The sequence below is a fragment of the Stegodyphus dumicola genome, chromosome 8, assembly GCF_044657685.1.
Source record: "Stegodyphus dumicola isolate Sdum_Otavi_A_Nest chromosome 8, ASM4465768v1".
NCBI classification, from domain to species: domain Eukaryota; kingdom Metazoa; phylum Arthropoda; class Arachnida; order Araneae; family Eresidae; genus Stegodyphus; species Stegodyphus dumicola.
Window position 1 is genome coordinate 159227200 of NC_140775.1, and position 20452 is coordinate 159247651.

Consider the following 20452-nt stretch of genomic DNA (forward strand, 5'->3'; position numbering starts at 1 on the left):
CAACATATTTCTTAAATTAACGTCATAAAAATTACATCTAAAAATTATATAATTTATATCTTTTATGCTCAGAATAAGTTTGAAAGATCATAGAACTTAGCTGAATCTGGTAACATCATAGAACTGCGTGCATTCGCTTACAACTGTGGGTCATGATTGTTTCCGGGGCTCAATTTGCGAGGAATGTATGAAAACTGTTTTGAGCTACAGTTTTCGATTACGGTTTCTTCTACATAATCATCCGCTATATTCATGCATTTGTGAATTCTGTTTTACGATTGGTTTACAGTTCTCTTCGACGGTTCGAACGATTTTTCCTGAGTCTAACACCCCTGAACGGTCGCCTCAATGATCTCATCATCCGTGTTTAAATGGTATTCCCGAAGTAAATTTTTTACAGCAGGGAACAGATGAAAATCTGATGAGACCATTCCGGGAGAATAAAGTGGATGGTGAAGAAAATTAAAACCACGAAAATCGAGCAAGGCAGCTTGTGCAAATGTAGTACACTAAGAAGGTGCATTGTCTTGATGCAGAATGATTCAATTTTCTCTGGTGTTTTCCCTCCACATCATCTCTCAGTTTATGCACCAGATAGGCATGATATTCCCCGCTGATTGTTGAACCTTTTGTCACAAAATCAACCAATATTAACCCTTTATTTATCCCAAAACGTCGCTGCTGTCACGTTGCTTACAGTTGCAGTCGCTTTAAATTTTGCGACGGTAGTAACAAAGAGTGGTTATGAAGAATGGGGACATTGCTGAGACTGGTGTTTCGTTGTGCCGCACACATTCATTCGAGATCTACAAACGTTCAGGTACTGTTTTCACACTCTCTCGAAGCTTGTCCATGATCATATCCAGCACAATGTTTGTTGTTTTCTGGTGTTGTTGTTGTCGTCTTTGGATGTCCTTGTGGTACATCCACGTTTGAAAACGTTATCTCAATGTTTAACGAATGCATATGATAAGGCTTCATTTCCTAATTAATATGTCCTTAATCTGCAATGTCCTTAATTTCCTAACGTCTGCAATATGTTCTTAATGCAGTGTCGCGATTGCATTAAGGCCTTTTCGACTAAGGTACCAAATCACGCACGAGCCTGTCTGCCATTCTTTTCTTGGCTGCTTCATTCCTTTTCCACTTAAAAATAAATAAATAAATAAAAATGAAATTTTGCACAGTATGTCATAAAATTTCAACCTAACATCATACAAAATTTCTACAGTTTCCTGCGAGGCTCAAAATTTTTTACTCTCCTTATATAATTGTTAATTGTTGAGCACTATAAATATGAGTTTATATAAATTATAGACACCATTAGGTTAATGTAACAGGAAAACGTGAAAAATCAATTGCGCCTTTGACAGTATTCGAATAACAACATCTAATTTGCTAGCCAGACATGCGAACCATTTGCATCCCGAGAGCACGCACGATGGAATGCGAGAACTTTCCACAAACTAAAATTAAATAAAGACAGGAATACATTTTTTCTTTATTTATACATACTTGTATAAAAAAAATCTTTGATATTTGGAAATTTGATGTACTTTCTAGTTTATATCGTACAACTTTTTTAACTAGTTTTCGTTCCACACAGGTAATAGCACTAAGGAAGTTTAAATAACATCAATAGCATCGAAATAGCACTGACGAAGTTTTTCTGATTTCCTTTTTACTTTCAGGAAGTATTAGAATTGCGAAAAATTTCGCGTTTTATATTTCAACAAAAATATCCAGTTTGACCGCTATCGAATACAATTTAAGGATGTTTTTGCATGACATCTGTACGTAAGGACAGAATAAAGGACTCTTTTTCCCAAAACGGATTATAAAATTAATTCAGAAGAAATTTTTTTCGTGACGTCTTTACGTATCTCGCATAACTCAAAAACGACTAGCCTCAGAATGTTGAAATTTTGTATGTAGGGCTGCTTTTACATGTTGTAGTGCACCTCTCTTTTTGCTAGAAATCGGCCATACCAAAACTATATATATATATATACCCACTCTGTTATTCGGCTCGGTGAGCTCATTTTTTTATTCTTATACGCTGGTAAATTGTGCATTTTTTTGTTTTAAAAGTGTTTGAATTATGTTGTTCCGGTTATTGTTTTTTATTCCTTTAGTTAGTCTGTATGAACAGATGTAGAATTATCTACAATTTGAAGATTGTTTAAGTGCGATTAAGCTTAACAGAGCACCATATTGGTTTACTTGGAAACTTAGCAGAACAGTGAATTAAGTCAGCTTCTGCACCTTCAGTGTCTTTTTTGCCGAGAGAGACCAAAAGTAAACTTTCCGTTTTGTGCATCGAAAAATCTGCCTTCTTGCCAGTTGGAGGAACTGCTTGATTTCGAGTAGAATCTTAATTTTATTTGTAATTTTTTTAAAAAACTTCTTTTAACTGCATTCGGTGTTTTATGTTTTCCTATATTCTACAATTTGTAATGAAGATATTTTGAGTTTTTATGTATTTTTGCCTTGCCGCGATGTGGATTAATTGAATGAGAAATATATCTCTAATGAAATAAGTTCAACTGAAATGCATCAAAAATCACTAATTTCAATAATGTTTTTTAAAACACAGTGAACCTTTTATAACTACTCATAAGTTTAGACTTTTGTGGATATGCTTGCTTAAAGAAAGATGGCAAACGGCGATTATTGGTTTACATAACGCATTTATCCTATTTAAAAAACTCTTGACGTTTGTTAAAGAAAACTGCTAAAGTAGAAATGCGTTATAATGCAATATAATGACCAATTATGCAATATAATTAATAAATATATACAATAATGCAATATAATTATTAAAATTATTAATAATAATGTAATAAGAAAGCAAAACTTAGAATAAAATTTCTCTTGATTTAAAATATTGTAAAAAGATAATTCTTCTTCCATCAGAATTTCTTTCGCTTCTTTAGAAAAAGAGAGCCATAGACATGAATTTCAGAAAAAATGCTCTTCTATAAGTGAACCTGAAGATACTTTTTTCTGTTCATGTATATCAGAATCTAATTATTGATCTAATTTTTTAAGACTTCATTTCCGGTCAAGATTAAAATTTGGTGTTTGTACTTTGATGCAATCAAAAATTATTCCTAAATACGTTTTTCCGTTCTTTTCTGGCCTATTCGACCAACACTACCGAATCTTTCTTAATTATTTGATCTGCATATCATACTTAATATGTCTATTATGTTAATTATGTGTACTAATATTATAATAAAGGTAAATGATTTAATAATTTCAAGATCCTAAAGTGATGATTTACTGTTTGCAGTAAGATAAAAAAAAAGTCAAATTTAATGATATTTTTAATTTACTTGATTGCCACTTGCAGACTGACCTCATTTTTAATTTGTACATGTTGTGCGGGTTTTCCCAAACATACGCACTGTTTGCCTTGGGCGGCAATTACTTTTTGTCCTGTAACTCTAAATAATCTATAACGACGAAAACGTTTTTTTAAGAACTCTTGCGAGAGAAATGAACATTCTGCTTCGGTGTCCAAGAGCGTCGGGGTTGGTACGTTATTTACAAGAATACGAACCTCCGGTATGGCTAGATTTTGCTCCACTACTGAGTTCAATCGTATTTCTGAGGGGCTTTTCTTCCCACACGGTGATCGTTCTCCCTTCTCGATCACCGGTTTGCGTTTAAATCTGGTTCCCCGCCGCCTCTTTACGCTGAATTTTGTATCCGCCACCCTTAGATTTATCCGCGCTCTTGTTATTGAACTTTTCACTTTTTTCCGTCTGCCGATACTCATTGTGCTGAACTTTTGGTTTCTTTTGAGGAGTAAATCTTGAGAGTTGGCCAAACTGTTTTGCACGTGCTTTCTCCGGGTTCCATCGGCTTTGGAACGTCGCCGAAAGCTGAAATAGATCTTCTAACATTTGCGGGTTACGGACTTCGAGGAAATCTTGAGCTGACGGTAGTAGACGGGGTAAAAATCCTTTCGATGAGTTCATTATCTGGCCTCTTCCCGTACCGTCAACTCCTCGAAACTTCCTTGGTATTTACTATACAATTCCTATTCTAGCTTCTCACAGTCTTTGACAACTACAAATGCTTTCAGTAATGCCGACTTGAAATTTTCACAGCTATACGATTCTGATCCTGGGGCCCCCAACAAGAACCTTCCAATGCCTACCAGCTGAGGACCTGACCTTTTAAGGCTGTAGTAGGGATGGTCACCTTTTGCAGCTGGTTCACAGGATGCAAAGTGAAATGCAGGTCCAGCTGTTCGAGAAAAGTCCTTACCGAACCTTTTCCGTCAAACGTTGCGGCTGGTTTCATAGCAGCCCGCATTGTTTCAATGATCTATCCAAACCCTTCCATAGGATTCGTAGAAGTCTGAGGGACCTGAAAGGTCGGAGGGGTCAACGTGAACTTTTCACTCTCTAACGGCATGGTCCTTTGAAAACGTTTCGGGCGCAAAATGTAGAGTTCCTCACTTTGTAAATGTTACGTTACAGTTGAACGTGAAGAATCTTGAGAACTAGTAAGCGAATAATCGCTTGAATTAGTGTAGATGAAACAACAAACAAAAAGGGTAAAATAACTCTCTATTATTCAGATAAAAGTTAACAGAACTCCGACTTGGATTTTTACAATAAAGCCGAACACTCGGGCTTTGAACTTAAGATATTAAGAACTAAACTAAACTAAGCTTAACTAAAGAGTATAGCCGAAGCTATCAAAGTTTTAATGTAGTTGGCCTCTTAAACACGAGATAACTGCGAAGCTATCAAGGGCCTGAGTACGGCCGAGCGTAATAACAGCTTTGAGAGAGAGTAGCCGAAAAGGCGAACGCGCGCTAATCAGAATCTCTGATTCTCTCTCATTCAGCAAGTAGAACTCCGCGGTTAAATACCGCTCCTCCTCATCATGTATTCAGACGTGATTCTAAAACTACGTTCTGATCGGAAGTAGTAAGTTGAAGTTAAGAATTTGACAGGAAAGAAGTTTTAACTAAAAATTTAACTGTTAATAAAATTAACATAATCCTTACAAAGTAAATATCTTAGAATGATGCTATATATAAATCTAATATATATCCTTAGTCCTGCTTTCAAGACATGAAAAACGCAATTTGAATTTCCTCACTTTGCCTAGTAGAAAACGGGAGATATAGAACTGTCTCTTTTTTTTTTTTTTTTCCCCGCAGTGTACATTAATAATTTGAGATATGACACATTATATACCTCTTGATTAATTTATTACATAAAAATGACTATGTTTAATAACAAAATTAGGTATTTTGGTGATCGCCTTAGTATATATTTGTTGTCTTTATAGAAAATAATTTTAGAATTATTACCTAAAATGTGGGAGCTCTTGGCTCAAACTTTGTAGATCTGCGCGATAATCAGAGCCTGAATAACATATCAGATTTGACAAATTTTAAAAAAATGTAAACCTACCAAAAATAGGAGGCATGGTGTAATTTATAATTATGAAGCAGTAGAATTTCGAAACAAAACTGGAGGTGACACACTTAAAATAAAAACAAGTAATTATTTTTTTATTTACCTACTCGTATTTTGCTTGAATGAAATGAAATCGCAAAATTTATCGCTTCAGATGAAACACTTTATTGACATCACCTTCCACGAATATAATGTTACATGATGAATTTTAACTATTTTTTGAATGGTAGATTTGCATATTAGTACATTTTAGTCCTATATTTGCAACTCTGTCTATGAACAACATAAATTATAAAAGCAATTATCAAAATAATGATATCTTAAAATAGAGTATTTGGTACTTCCTTTTTTGCGCATAATATAAATTATTCTGCTATCTAAAAGTGCGTTTTATCATATACATACCATAAATTAAAAATTTAATTATATTTTAATATTCTTAAAATGGGATCACTGAATAGCAATTATTCAGCCCCCAGGAGGGGAAATCCTCCCTTCTGTACGAGCTTGAATTTCCTATTGAATTATTTTTTTTAATTAAAAGTGATTGATAATAGATGTAATTTGGTTATTAAGAATAATTTTTTATTTACAGATTCACTGACAGCGGAGCACATTCTTTGAGCAGGCGGGTAGTGAGAGAAGCCAAGGAAGCCGATGGTGAGTTGTTTTAGTTCCATTAGATAGTTAATTTTTGTTAGAAAGGCCTCCATGAAGTCGCCCAGACGGTATAGTGGTTGGGGGAGTCTACTGCGGTACCGAAGGGCCTGGGTTCGAATGCCGGAGAAGGCATGGATGTTTGTAAATGTATAGTGTCTGTGCGGCATGGGGGCTTTCTAAATATGAGGCGAGCAGAAAGTCTTCTCGAGAGATCGGTGGTTGGGGAAGAAGGATGGGAAACCCTCGGACCCGTCCTCCCGGGGTGCTCTCCTTCTATATTGTTAACTAAAAGTGCATATTGAAGGAAAATTACATTTTTGCGTACATTTAAAGTATATAGTCTTTTATATTTTATTGAATATTGTATATTGTATGCATGTCATTCTATACATCGTAATGATTGGGATTTTATGTATCTGTATGTCATGTGTATATTGTATGCAGAAATTGCACGTATATCGTGAATTACAAGTATTTAGTAAATTGTATGTTTTGCATTTTAATTGCATATTGTTGACCAGAAGTTCATATTGAAAGTACATTGCAACTGTACGTGCATATTGTATATAGTAGATGCACTGTATTTTATTGAAGCGTACCAAATATTGTATATTGTGTGCACGTCATTCTATATAGCGTAAAAATTAGGTTTTTATTTATCAATAAGTATTTAATTGTTTATTGAATGTGTATTTTGCACGTATACTGAGAAGCGTGTATGTAGTATACTGTATGTGCTTTTTATTATAATTTATATCGTTAACTAGAAACCACATTGAACGAAAATTGCATATATACGTACTATATACTAGTATATGTGCATGTCATACAGCTAACCACATAGCGTTTATCTCATTAGGTCTCAAGAATTAGAAAGCAAAAATTGATTGGTATCATATTAAAAATCTGAAAGCTCAATTAAACTAACTTAATTTGATAATTGACTACAAAAAAGATTTGATAATGACTGGGTGAGGCATGGGGGATTGTTGAGTCTTAGTAAATAAATAATGCTTGTACTGAACTGCAAACGTAGTAAAACGACTGTTGTAGTGACAAGTGCAAAAATCGTAGGGACTTGTAAACTCTGAATTAGAACTTACTGGCATCATATTAACTAGTATTGGCTTTACTAATATCCAATTCTGATTGTAAGATGTCATCAGTGATAACCTCACCACCCTTTTACTTCGTTTTAAGTCTTTTAAATTAAGTTACAACTTCTAAAATTAATTAGTCGATGCATTGTATTCATGTGTCTTAGTTTCTGTCTCCAGTTGCGCAACAAATGCTCACTTGATTGAGTATATTCATCTGTCGACTGTGGCAGTGGAAGCTGTTGGTTAGTAGATGTTCTACCGAGCAGGCATTGTTCCGTTCTGTTTTCGTCTCAGTCGGAAGCCTCCCTCCGGTGTTACAGGGTGCTCTCCTTCAAAATTAGGGGCGGAACTGAGAGAAGTCGCACTGTCACTTGTATGGTGCTCAAGGCCCTTCCCAACGACAGGCGTAATCTTGCTGTCCTTGCCACGATGAATTTCGTGGCCTTATTCTGATGTTACTGTCAGATACGTGAGACAAGTCACAACAAAAACAGTCTTTCACAAAGGCATCCTTCCCCTTAGCTCTCGAGTGCTTTGCCATAATCAAACCAAACCATTAGATAGTGTTACATAGTTTCCCTTTCGAATTCAAAATACATAGATTTTTTTTCCGTGTGACTATATAAACTATTTTTTTAAATAAAAAAATCATTCAAGGCTTATCATTATTTTTTTTTTTTTGTTCCAATGCCGGACATTTTCTTATTTACTAAACAGGAAAGGCCGAACTCATTGATCATTTAGCTGTGGAGACCCATATTATACCTGCGAGAACAGGATTAATCAATTACAAATATCGATTCCTTTTCCAAATTCCGAATCTGAGTCCCACGCTGGGCTAGTCGAGGCCACCAACACCTTACCCAAAATTAGTGTTAATAATAAACAGATCACCAGAGGAAGAGAATCCCAGACCTGGAATGTTTGAGGCACCCTTAACTCGGTTAATAAATACCCTAATCTCCAGAGGCGATTCGAGGAGTCAATCCAGAGGGATTTTTAAATGTTACACTCGTACAGTAAATGAACTCAAACACAGTAGTGGACGGCTAGCATCCACCGAAAAAAGCAAAATCACAAGGTTGACATCGTCCATTACTCAATATTGACCAAGGGTTGTCTTGCGATATCAAATCATGTAAGGTCCCCACAACCAAGGGGCAGACAGGACAGTACCAGTCCGGTCCCTGCCAAGCCTGAACCTACCACCGAATAAACGATGGTTCTAGTCTTGTGAAGACATTATTTACCCCAGAAGTCGATGCTGTCTAGAAATTGATCTGGCCAGAACGCTGGGATAGTCAGTCCTAGTCGAATCCCAGAGATGGTTGTCCGAACGAAGTCAGCCCAGGCAAACCTGGTTATCAGCGAGGCCATGAGGAGGCCTATGTCGGACTGGGACAGAAGAGGCTATGTGGACAGGAGATGTCACTGCACTGTAGCCATACCCACCCTCAGAAGGTCCAGATCAGACCCCGGGTCTCCTCCCAGAAATTGGTCGGTTCCAGAAATGCGATCCTTCCTAACCTCCAAGCTGTACGACTACTCCAGCTGTTAATAATAAATAGTCCAAACTTTTAACGGAAATCTAAGTTTGCTAAGCAATAAGGCAAAGTTTCTAAAATGTTTCAGTAAATGTTTTAGTTTAATGAGTAACACATATAAAACACTCATGGTGGTCACCTCCTGTAGGCCAGTATATTTGAGAGAGAACACTATTTCTGAGAACATTAGCAAATATCAATGTAAAACATCTTTTATATTGACTACAATTTTAACGTAAAACGGATATTGTCTTAGGGAAATTTACTGCATTCTTCCTATAGCACTTTTTTTTAATGTAGCGTTCAATTTTTGGTGCTAAAAATCCTTTTTATTTTGCACACATTTCTTAGTTTACCGACAAAATTATAGGTTTGTCCAAACCAATAGGTTCGTCAAAGGGCAAAACATATTTTTTTAATATTTCTTTTGAGAAACTGAAATATAGTAGTGGTAACTAAAGTTTTTTTTTTTTTTTTTTTTTTTTTTTTTTTTTTTTGCTTAGATGGTACATGTTAGTCAAAAGGTTGAAAACCACTGATCTAGACTAAACTAGACAGATATTTAGGGGAAGGGATAAAGTAGTCTAAATTCCTTTCGGAGATTAAAATTCAAAAACTTGGAAAGTTATATAAGAAGAAAGCAACAGCAGATTATATCCTTAATGAGTTAGATTACTTGGGTTGTAGCAAACCGCACATGGGCTACCTACTAAGGTACGAAAAGCTTTAGTATAGGAAACTTAACTATAAAGATGCTCGTAAGTCTATTAACACATGGCCTAATACAGGGTTTCTTAAACTTTTTCCAGCCGCTACCCCTTTTTATATCACAGATTTTTTCGCGAACCCCAGGACCCCATAATATTTACAAAAATTTTGTGGGACCCCATAAATATTGCGCAAATCCGACACACGCGTGAGTGAAACTGTCAGTTTTTTTCACTTGTACTGTAATATTTGTACTGTAAATACTATTGCAGTTTTAGGTCATTAACTTTAATTTTACGACATAGAAGAATGTGAAAATTTTAAATAAGTAACAGATAAAATGACAGCGTCCCGTGCAAAGCAAGGAAAATGAACGTTTATATTATAAAAAGAATGCGTCGAAACGTTTTCGTCTTTTTCTTTGTCTGTGTTGTCTTATCTTTATCTATTTTCAAATACATTATTGTAAAATTATTATAATAAGTTAAAGAAATATGAAAACTGCTAAAATTTTTGGCGACCCCCCTGATGCAAGTCCCGCGACTGTCTTAGGAGTCGCGACCCACAGTTTAAGAAACCCTGGCCTAATCGAGGAAAACTACCACGCATCTAGTCTATTCACCAGGATTCAAACATAAGTTCAACTAATAAGAGTTCAGCAGCGTTACTGCTCGACTTTTGGTGGACCTAACCTTCACAGGAGGATTCTGACTTTGAACATACTAACGCTGTATTTTAGCTTTCGAAAAATTGCTTTTATCTCTATTCAGTCATTTTTTTAACTTAAAATTTTTCTGCTTAACATATAGGAAGAATCAAATATTTGAATATATGGCTTTTTTTCCTCCCTAGATGACTGCATATGGAACCTGACAGTTGCAGGCAGTGGAGGTACTTTGACCAGCCCCAAATATCCTGATAATTATCCGAGTAATGTAGACTGTCGTTGGCAGCTGACAGCGACAGAACCCAATGCTACCATTTACCTCAGAATTGACAAACTGCATATTGAGCCGGACACGGACTGCAAGTAAGTTATAATTTTTCAAATTAGTCCCTATAATAATGAACGTAATAATAACTCCATTCAAGCTAAATAACAAACGCTCATTTTTATAGTCGAATATATTCAAAAAGTGTACCCATTTCGTAGATGCGAATTACTTAATTCATTTCATACGTAAACCCATTCTTATATGCACGTAAATTATCATATTTATTCGGAAATTCAAACTGTTAGATAAAATTAATATTGTAAATAAATAATGCGGAATTTTAAAGAAAAATTGTTCTCAAATTGAACAAACTTAGTAGTTTAATCAGAAAAGAAGAGGAACGTTTTTCATGCCTGTTAATATCATAACTTTATACTGATGTAAAATTTTACAGTATAAAAATCGGAAGTAATATACTTTAATTTATGTTAACTAATTCCAGAATTTTTCATCTTGATATATTAAGCTAGTAAATTAAACAAATCCTTAAATTATAACCTTTTTCGAAATTAACTACAATCATGTATTGTTAATGTTCTTTGAAACACATCTTTGGTGGGTGTCGGTAGGGCTCGATTTGTTGAATTTATTGAAAAAAGCTGCCAGAGTTTGCTTTAGGAAACATTATTTTTTCAGACGTACACACACACACACAGTTCACAGTATTTCATGATGTAAAAGACTTTGCACTACCAAACGCTTTGCGTACAGTTCTGAAAATAGTTTCTTCTGTTACTCAGCTCACATATGAAGGCGAAAGATGCTTTTTGAGAATTCGACATCGAGCCCACCTGATAGTTCTCCCGCCAGAGGTATAAATTAATGAATTACTTGGAGTAATATCGGTCCCATTCATTTCAGACTGGACTACTTACAGGTCTACCTCGGGGCCTCAACGCTTGCACCTTCTTTGGGCCCCTTCTGTGGCAACATCAATGACAGAGTATTAAAGACAAACTCTTCCAAGCTTCTCCTTGTATTCCATTCTGATCCTGTCTATGAGGATAAAGGCTTTGCTATTGACTACTTCACGCAGACTCAAAAAGGTAAACAATATTTAATAGATGGATAGAAAATATTGTACACTTGTAGAGTCATTAGGCTATTTTGATGCTAAAAACGTGAACAATGAGCAATGCCCTCGTCGGGACTCGAACCTGGACCTCTCGAACACGCACCGAATGTGCTAACCATTACACCACGAAGGTATGCAGAAAAGAGGGATAAAATATATATCACTGCCTCTTTTAAAGGGCAGGTGGGGATTAGGGAGCCCAATCGCCAAATTCTGATTGCGCAGAATCCTTATCCACCACCATTTTTTAGCTCGAGCGTCACTGTAGAGTCATTAGGTTATTTTGATGCTGAAGGCGTGAAAAATGAGCAAATGCCCTCGCCGGGACTCGAACCTGGACGTCTCAAATACGCGCCTAGTGTGCTACCATTACACCACAACGGTATGCAGAAAGGAGAGAAAAAATACCTTATATACTCAGCTTACTTAAGAGCTGTACTGAAAACACTCGCCCCCAATGAATAGCTATATTTTTTCTTCTCGTTCTGGGCCCACCAGCGGCTGAGCGGTAACGTCGCTGAACACTGGTAGTTCGGTCAGAGGTTCGAATCCCGCAAAGGTGCTGATTGCATGAGTGTTTTCGTGGTTTTCCCCATGTGTAACGTGTATACGAGCCAGTTTCCCTTAGAAAGTCCTCCACGAAGGCATCCCTCCCCTTAGGCAGATAGCCCTCGAGGCTTTGCCATAGTCACATACACACATTCTTCTTTCAAGAGAATAGGACACCGTAATAATGGTCTCGTAAAGGTTGTTACTACTCCTATTGGCAAGGGGATGAATATAGTATGTTTTGCTTCGTATTTTCGAGAAATATCGCTTAAGTATTGTTATAAGTGATTTCAGGATGTTGAATATTTGTTAAATCGAGTGGCCCAAGATAAACTGAACTCAAAGTAAATGAAGTGTTTCATGACCGGTTCGGTTTATCATGGGTCACCCGGTATTAAGCACGGCATTTAACTAGGAAGTCTATCCATAAAATTAAGCATAACTTTCAGCACACAACCTAGGCACAGTGGGATATTCAGTATATAAAAGTGTAATGTTGCATCATTCATACAAATTACAGAAAAATTTCGACTTCCAGATACAAAAGAAATTAAAGTTTCGTATTATCAAAGGTGTATCACATTAGCGATGTCAATAATCTAGGTTGCCTCACTAATGCTGTTTTTCGAATTTTCTAACAAATTAGGCTTTTTTAAAAATCAAGTAAAACATTCGAAATATTTGACTACAATCCTGTGAAGAACATTCTATTGACCAAGAAGATCTATTGGCCAAAGATCTTGATTTTTAATGTCTTCACAAGCCTGCTTATATGAAATTTACCTTGTATCAAGTTTTAACGAAAGTTTCCCACCACCAAATATCGCCTGCGCAAACAAGTTCTCGTTGGCGTGTTTGATAGTATTTTGTCAAACGATTTTTGCCGTTTGAAAGAAAGAAATTTGCTTTAGAACACTGTGTTGTGAAATTTGTAAAAAAAAATTATCATTAAGTACAAGTTATAACGTTATCATTAACCATCATTTACTTAAAATGGAACTATCACGCTACCAGATTAGAACCGCCACTTACTTCCAGTTCTGCTGCAAAAAAGTCAGCTACGGAATGTCACCAAATCATATACAGTGTCTCACTAAAGTGATCAGACACTTGTGCTTTGCAAAAGGAAACTGTAGTAAATTAAATAAAAAAACATGTAAAAAATTGTGGGTGTGTTTCATACTTAAATTTAGTAACAATTATTACATAACATACATTTTCTCAAAATATTAAAATATTAATTTAATAAAAATACAATTGTTTAGAACGGAGCAAAAAATGGCTCACATAAGTGATGGGACACTTACTTTTCCATCAAATATTTATCCAAAAATTTTACTTTTTAAAAGATTTTAATATTTTGTTGGATTTCCTTTTACTTTTAAAACATGATTTAATCTTCTTGGGATGGATTCGACTAATTTTTTTGTGATTTCTGGAGTTATTTTACCCCATTCTTCTTGAAGCACCGATTTGAATTGTTGTTTTGAAGAAATGCTGTGTTTGCGAATTCTTGATTCCAATTCTTGCCAAATATTCTCTGTGGGATTTAAGTCTGGAGATTGTGGTGGTGTTTTTATTATTTCAGGACAGTTAATACAGCAGCCAGAGTCTAACGTTCAAAGCAGTGTGCTTGGGGTCATTGTCCTGGTAGAATTTAAAATCGTTATGAAGGTTAAATTTTCGTGCTGAAGATTTCAAATTTTGATTTAAAATGTCAATATACTTGTACTGATACATTATACTGTCAATAAAAACAAGATTACCAACTCCAGCGGACGACATACACCCCCATACCATAACTCCTCCTCCACCACGTTTTACTTTTGGCACCTAGTTCTGTTTGCGAAATTCTTCCCTGGGTTTTCTCCACAAAAAGATTCTACCGTCAGAACCAAATATATTAAATTTACTCTCATCAGCAAATATAACTTCATTCCAGTAATCAGAATTCTTATTTATGTTATTTTGCGAAAGCCAGTCTGAGTTTTCTATTCTTTTCACTTACGAAGAATTTTTTCCTGGCTGCTCTACCGTGATATCCAGCAGATCGAATTACTCTTCTTATAGTCTCAGGATTAACAATTACTCCATACAATGCTTGTAAATCAGTAGTAACTTTAGGAGCAACCGTTCTTGGATTTTTTTTTAATATTTCGAACGATAATTCACTTTATTCCATTGGATAGCTTTGATGGTCGGCCAGGTCTTTTATCCTGAATCATATGATTCTTTTTATATCGTTTAATGATATTGAAAACTGTTGAATGACTCAAGTTAACTGTTTTAGCAGTTTCTCTCATAGATTTTCCACGTTCAATATGCAAATTAATAACTAATTTTCGAATTTCAGGCAAAAATTCTTTTCGTTTAGCATTCATGGCTGCACAGAGCTAAAAAGCACAAAAATTCCAAAAAAAACTGGAGAGAAATACTGCAGACGATTTTATAAATTATTGCCAATTGCTTTTGAGTAAAAATAAAAACCCCAAAAAATATTTCTATTGTAGTACGTAGTAGTGTCTAATGGTGTTCCATCACTTATGTGAGCCATTTTTTGCTCCGTTCTAAACAATTGTATTTTTATTAAATTAATATTTTAATATTTTGAGATAATGTATGTTATGTAATAATTTTTACTAAATTTCAGTATGAAACACACCCACAAAAAAATTTTACATGTTTTTTTAATTTATTTTATTACAGTTTCCTTTTGTAAAGCACAATAGTCCCATCACTTTTGTGAGACACTGTATACAGCTTTAGATACTAATGTTGTATTATATGACACTGTGAAAGTTTGGTACTATGACATTCAAGAAGCAGAGCTCTCTGGCCGGCATGCTGATGTTGATGAGGTATATTTTAGGAGCTGAATAAATGCATTATATTTTGAGTACTAGTGACTCTTTGAGTTTTGCATGTGCTGAGTGTACTAAAAAATTATTGAAGGTTATTTCTTCAAAATGATATTAAATTTTATTAAAAATTTCAGCAGCATTATTCACTTTGCAATACAGAATACAATAATCTGTACTGTAAAATGAATAATGTTTTCTTGCATATTTTCCAGATTGTCAGACATCATTGACAGAAGGCTCGGGTGTTTTAAGAAGTCCCGGATTTCCTGAGAATTATCCAGATAGTATAGATTGCTGGACTTTAATTACTGTCAACTCAAATAAAAAGATTACATTATTCTTTGATACTTTAGACCTCGAATATGGAGAGAATTGCACATTTGATTATGTAAAAATATTTGATGGGGCAACCCGAGGTAAGCGCAGTCCTTTGTATTCTTCAGCTAATTAATTCAAAGTATCTCAGAGTCTTGATATTATGTTTCTCTTTTTAGATTCTCCTGTCTTGGGAAGTGTTTGCTCTCATTTGAGTGAAACAAAATTTGAATCTTCAAATAATTTTTTGCTTATACATTTTCATTCGGATGAATCAGTCAATAAAAGAGGTTACCGAGCACACTACTCTTCCATTGACAAAAGAAGTTCACCCATTGGAGGTATGCTTGCTTACTTTGAATACTAAGACAAATAAATTAACTATAATTGTTCTATAGTTATTTAGTTGAATCTTTCATAATTTAAAACTTCAGTTAGCCTTCTTTGCTAATGATTCAGCTATTCTTCTTCCAACATGCATATATAAACATTGCGCAAAAGTAAATGCAGAATCATCTGGTTGTTCTTAAAATTTATTTACGGTTAGAAAATAACTGCAAATACTCGGAAATCAGCAGCAATGGTTTTCAGAAAATTTACATCCATAGACAAATCAATCAACAGAGTGCTATTTGAAGAAGAAATTGAGTGGAGAAATTAAACAACATGCGTTGGTGTCACTTTAGATAACAAGTTTACAATCAGGCTACATTTTGAAAACGTTTCAAAACTCCAACTTCAACCTTGCCAATTTAAAGGTTTTATTCATTACGAAAAACAAACCTTGTGAAAAAAACAATATTATCTTATGCAAAAGAATTTTAAGTTTTCCATCATTACGTACTATAACACATGTATGGGGATATGCAACAATAGCCAGTCTACAACAAGATGCAAGGCTTCAAAATACACCAAGACCTTTCACAGTGTAGAGACATTAGATTATTTCGAAGCAGGAGATGGATAAATGAGCAACCCCTTCGACGGGAATTGAACCACGGGCCTCTCGAATACGCGCCGAGCGTGCTGACCACTACTCTACGAAGGCATGCTAAGAAGGCGGGAGAAATACCTTATATACTCCCTTTTTTAAAGGGAGACTCGGAATTTGGGAAGAACGATCATCCACCTTTTAATTCGGGTAGCACTGTTGAGACTTTAGGTTACTTCGAAGTAGGAGATGGAAAAATGAGCAACGCCTTCGCCGGGACTCGAACCACTGGCCTCTCGAATACGCGCAGAGCGTGCTGACCACTACATTACGAAGGCATGCTAAGAAGGCGGGAGAAATACCTTACAACATGACCTCAAATTGTGCCCCAATCACCGAATTTTTCAAACTGGCAGCTGTTAAAATCTATGAATATAGTGAAGAATGTATTTATCAGAATTCAAAGATACAATCCATTTGCCTTGTGCAAGTACCCATATCCTGCCAATGTTTTATTACTACAAAAAGCATACTGACGAATGCACTGCACTATTATGTTTTACTTCTATTGTTCTTAAGTACTGAGAAGCAAAATCAAGACTACTGGCTTAGTGGCCAAATGTCTGGCATTTGTAAAAATAAATTAATTAATACTATAAAAATTTATAATATCTATCATAAATATTCCTCAGATTTATATTTAAAGCTTGCATTTACTACACTGGTGTAAGAAATTAAGAGAATTTTCATATTTGATCTCTGATCTCCAGAACTACTGGACAGATTTTAATAATAAAAATTGGTGTGAACATAGGTTGATAGAATTATGTTCGTGTGTAACACTCATGGGAGTCTGAAGGTCTAAAACAGCGGTTGCAGAAGACACAAAAGAAATGGGTTAATAGGGGGTATGGTCCCCTCTTACAGCCATACAGGCCTCGCAGCGTGATGTCATACTGGAAATAAGGCAGTTTATCAGTGCCTGTGGCAATTGGTCCCACTCATTCAGCAAGGCTGTTTTCAGTTCCTGGATAGTTCTCGGAAGAGGGTTGTGAGTTGCAATTGCCCTCCCCAGAGCGTCCCAGACATGCTCTATAGGGCTGTGATCTGGAGACCTGACTGGCCAATCCATCCACACTCTCGAGAAATTCGTCGAGCAGACGAGCTCTGTGTGGCCTCGCATTATCGTCTCGTAAGATAAACTCGAGGCGCATTGCATCCCGGAAAAGGTAAACATAGGGCTCCAAGACCTCATCCCTACCAAGACCTTTACCTTAAACCAGTCACAGAGCTTCTGTCAAAGACGTGGAGAGATGTGCGGCCATCTAACATGATGCCTGCCCCCCCCCGACTGTTACACCGCCACCGCCATTTCGCGGAAATTGGAGAGAAGGTAGCAGGTCCCTGGCTCTCTCCATTTGAAAGTATGGCTAAAATCGGTGTTTAGGCTAAAACGGGACACGTCGGTGAACAAAACGGTCGCTCATTGCTCCGTACTCCAATCACCATGCTGCCTGCACCATGCTAATCGGACTCGCCTGTCCGTAGACGTGAGCGGGACGCAAATAGCCGGTCTTCTGGCAAACAACTTCTGTCATTCAGTTTTTTTGGAAAACAGTCACCCTTGTTACACAGGTTCCTGTGGCTGCATACAGGTCCCGAGAGATCTTAGAAGCTGTATCCTTTCTGTTACGCCTACATAAAATGGACAAATAGCCATCTTCTCTGGCCGTCGTGGCTCTTGGACGACATTGCCCAGGCTTTCTCTCGATGGATCCAGTATCCTGGAGCTCTTGCCATAGGTTACATACAACGCTGCGCGTTAAATTAAACTCTTTGCATATCTGGACTTGCGATTGGCCTGCCTCCCCACCTCTTTCCATCATCTAAACGTTGGTGGTTACTCATTTTTACTGTTCCGATGTGAATTTAACCGATTGCTGCAAGATAACACCAAGAAATTCGTCAAGATGTGCTAGCGAACGCAATTCGTCTAGTCTAGTCTAGTCTAGTCTGCACGGTTATTGCCAAAGAGTCGCGCAGCTGCGCAACTTATCCGGCTCTTGAAAATTAAGCCCGAAGGGCGCATGACTTTGAATTTTTCATGACAAGTTTCTAGGAGGTCAAAGGTGGTTACAGGGGGCGACCATGAGTCGCAAAGCCAAAGAGTGGCGCGCGCATCAAGAAATTTGCAAAGCAGGAGCCGTGAGGATCTGTATGATATGTTTGTGTTGTATCATAAAAGAAGACACAGACAGAATCCAATAGATTCAATCATGACATCTGAATTAATATATATCATAACAATTAAACATAAGCATACATTATTACATAAAAACAAGTGAAAAGAACATACAAACTAAGCATACAAATAATAAATGAGAAGTAAAATAAAATACACTATATACACTATATACAATATATACAGGCACTGTGCATTCCCATCATGATAATTTTACGTGGGAAAATTTAAGTCCCTGGCGAGGTGGGCCGCGAGCGGTCTAAGTGCAGCATCTTCTTCAAGAATTACATAATCTAATACATTTAAATCGGTCATATGGTTGCATTCTTGTGCCTTGTTGAAGAATTTATTATTTGCTTTGTGTAGATATGTTTCTACAGATTCCATTTTCAGATCATTGTGCAGGGTTTGATTCGAGACATAATAGTGAGCGTTTGTTATCATTCTAAGTACTTTATTTTGAATAATTTGTAGCGTGTTCAACTCCTTTTTCTGAACTGTTGCCCAGGCCGGAGAAGCGTACGCAAAAATAGGACGTATAATGGAGTTATAAATATGTCTCTTCCTCTTGATGTCTAATTTGGAGGTCGCAGACAGGAGCGGCTTAAGACTTTGAATTACTCCAATAGTCTTACCTCTGACACATTTTATATGCTCTTTCCAAAGGAAATTAGCACTATATTTTAAACCTAAGTAAGTAGCAGTTTTTACAACTGGTACAACAGTATCAAATAACAACAGTTGTGCAGTTAATAGGTGATTCATTTTATTCTGTTTAAAAATCATAAGCTTAGATTTATCCGCATTAATTGCAATTTTCCAATTGGCGCACCAGGTTTCAAGTTTCGGCATAAATTTTTGAAGTTTCTTAATCGCAAAATTTGGCGACCCAGACTTGACGGCAAAAGCTGTGTCGTCTGCGTAGCAGCCCATGAAAAAATTATGATCTAGATGTTCTGCAGGTAGATCTGCCACGTAGAATAAATAGAGCACGGGCCCTAAAATAGATCCTTGAGGGACCCCAGCCTGTACTTGCTTCTTATCTGAAGTGCTATCATCAATGTGAATACTGAATGTTCTGTTTGAAAGAAACGAGTGAATAATTTTGATTAACTCAGTGCTGAACTGCAAACTGATTAATTTATAAATTAACCCCTCATGCCAGACGCGGTCGAACGCCTTCGCCACGTCTAGCATGAGTAAGGCAACATATCTTTTGTTGTGCAGTGCACTACTTATGAACTCATTAAGTCTAACCAGTTGCTTCGTCGTGGATAGGGCTTTCCTGAATCCAAACTGTTCAAGTGGTAATTTATCCAGGTGTGGTTGAATTCTGCTAAGGACAATTCTTTCAAGTTTTTTTCCCATACTGGGCAGCAGGCTAATGGGCCTGTACCCATCCGTTTTTGTCAGATTCTTTCACGGCTTTGGGATCACTATCATTTTAGCAGACTTCCATATATTCGGAAAATAACTATTGTACAGGCAAGCATTCACGCAATGCGTGAAAAAACAGGCTTTATAAGCGTGAGGAGGGTAAGACCTTACCCTCCTCACGCTTATAAAGCCTGTTTTTCTGCTGGCTCCGCCTACACACACATGTACGCTTACGTATTTGCCGTACAAGATTTGCATTTTTATCTAGAAGTAGTGGTTTTTCTTTCAGTTCAGTTCTTTTCACGCAATTCAACAAAATATGCAAATGCGCTTAATTTATTTCACCAGTGTAATTAGCAAAATGCATCTGTCATGTTTATCTTTAAGTTTAATTGGAAAAGCTAACAGCATTTTGAAAGGAAATAAACAAATTCATATACTGTTTTTTCTAACTGAAATCAATACGAGATACTGAATTCTTATGTCTATATTTTAATATGCCGTTTCATATTTTTAAGTCAATTGAGAAATAAAATGTATCGAAAGTTAATGATGCCGTAAATTTTCATCTTGTTCAATTTCCCGTAACATTCTAGCAATTTTAGAATGCAGTAAACGTTACATAATCCAAAAATATTCAGTAATTAT

General features: G+C 36.2%; 1 protein-coding gene across 2 annotated transcripts in view; it reads left to right on the forward strand.

The window, feature by feature from the left end:
* LOC118193394 (mannan-binding lectin serine protease 1-like) overlaps nt 1–20452 on the forward strand; it is a 60000-nt gene that overhangs the window by 19478 nt on the left and 20070 nt on the right. For both annotated transcript variants that reach the window (XM_035364475.2, XM_035364474.2), the window contains exons 2-6: nt 6043–6107; nt 10312–10489; nt 11316–11500; nt 15152–15355; nt 15434–15595. In XM_035364475.2, coding sequence (XP_035220366.1) covers nt 6043–6107; nt 10312–10489; nt 11316–11500; nt 15152–15355; nt 15434–15595 — 794 coding nt within the window. The remainder of the gene's footprint in view (nt 1–6042; nt 6108–10311; nt 10490–11315; nt 11501–15151; nt 15356–15433; nt 15596–20452) is intronic.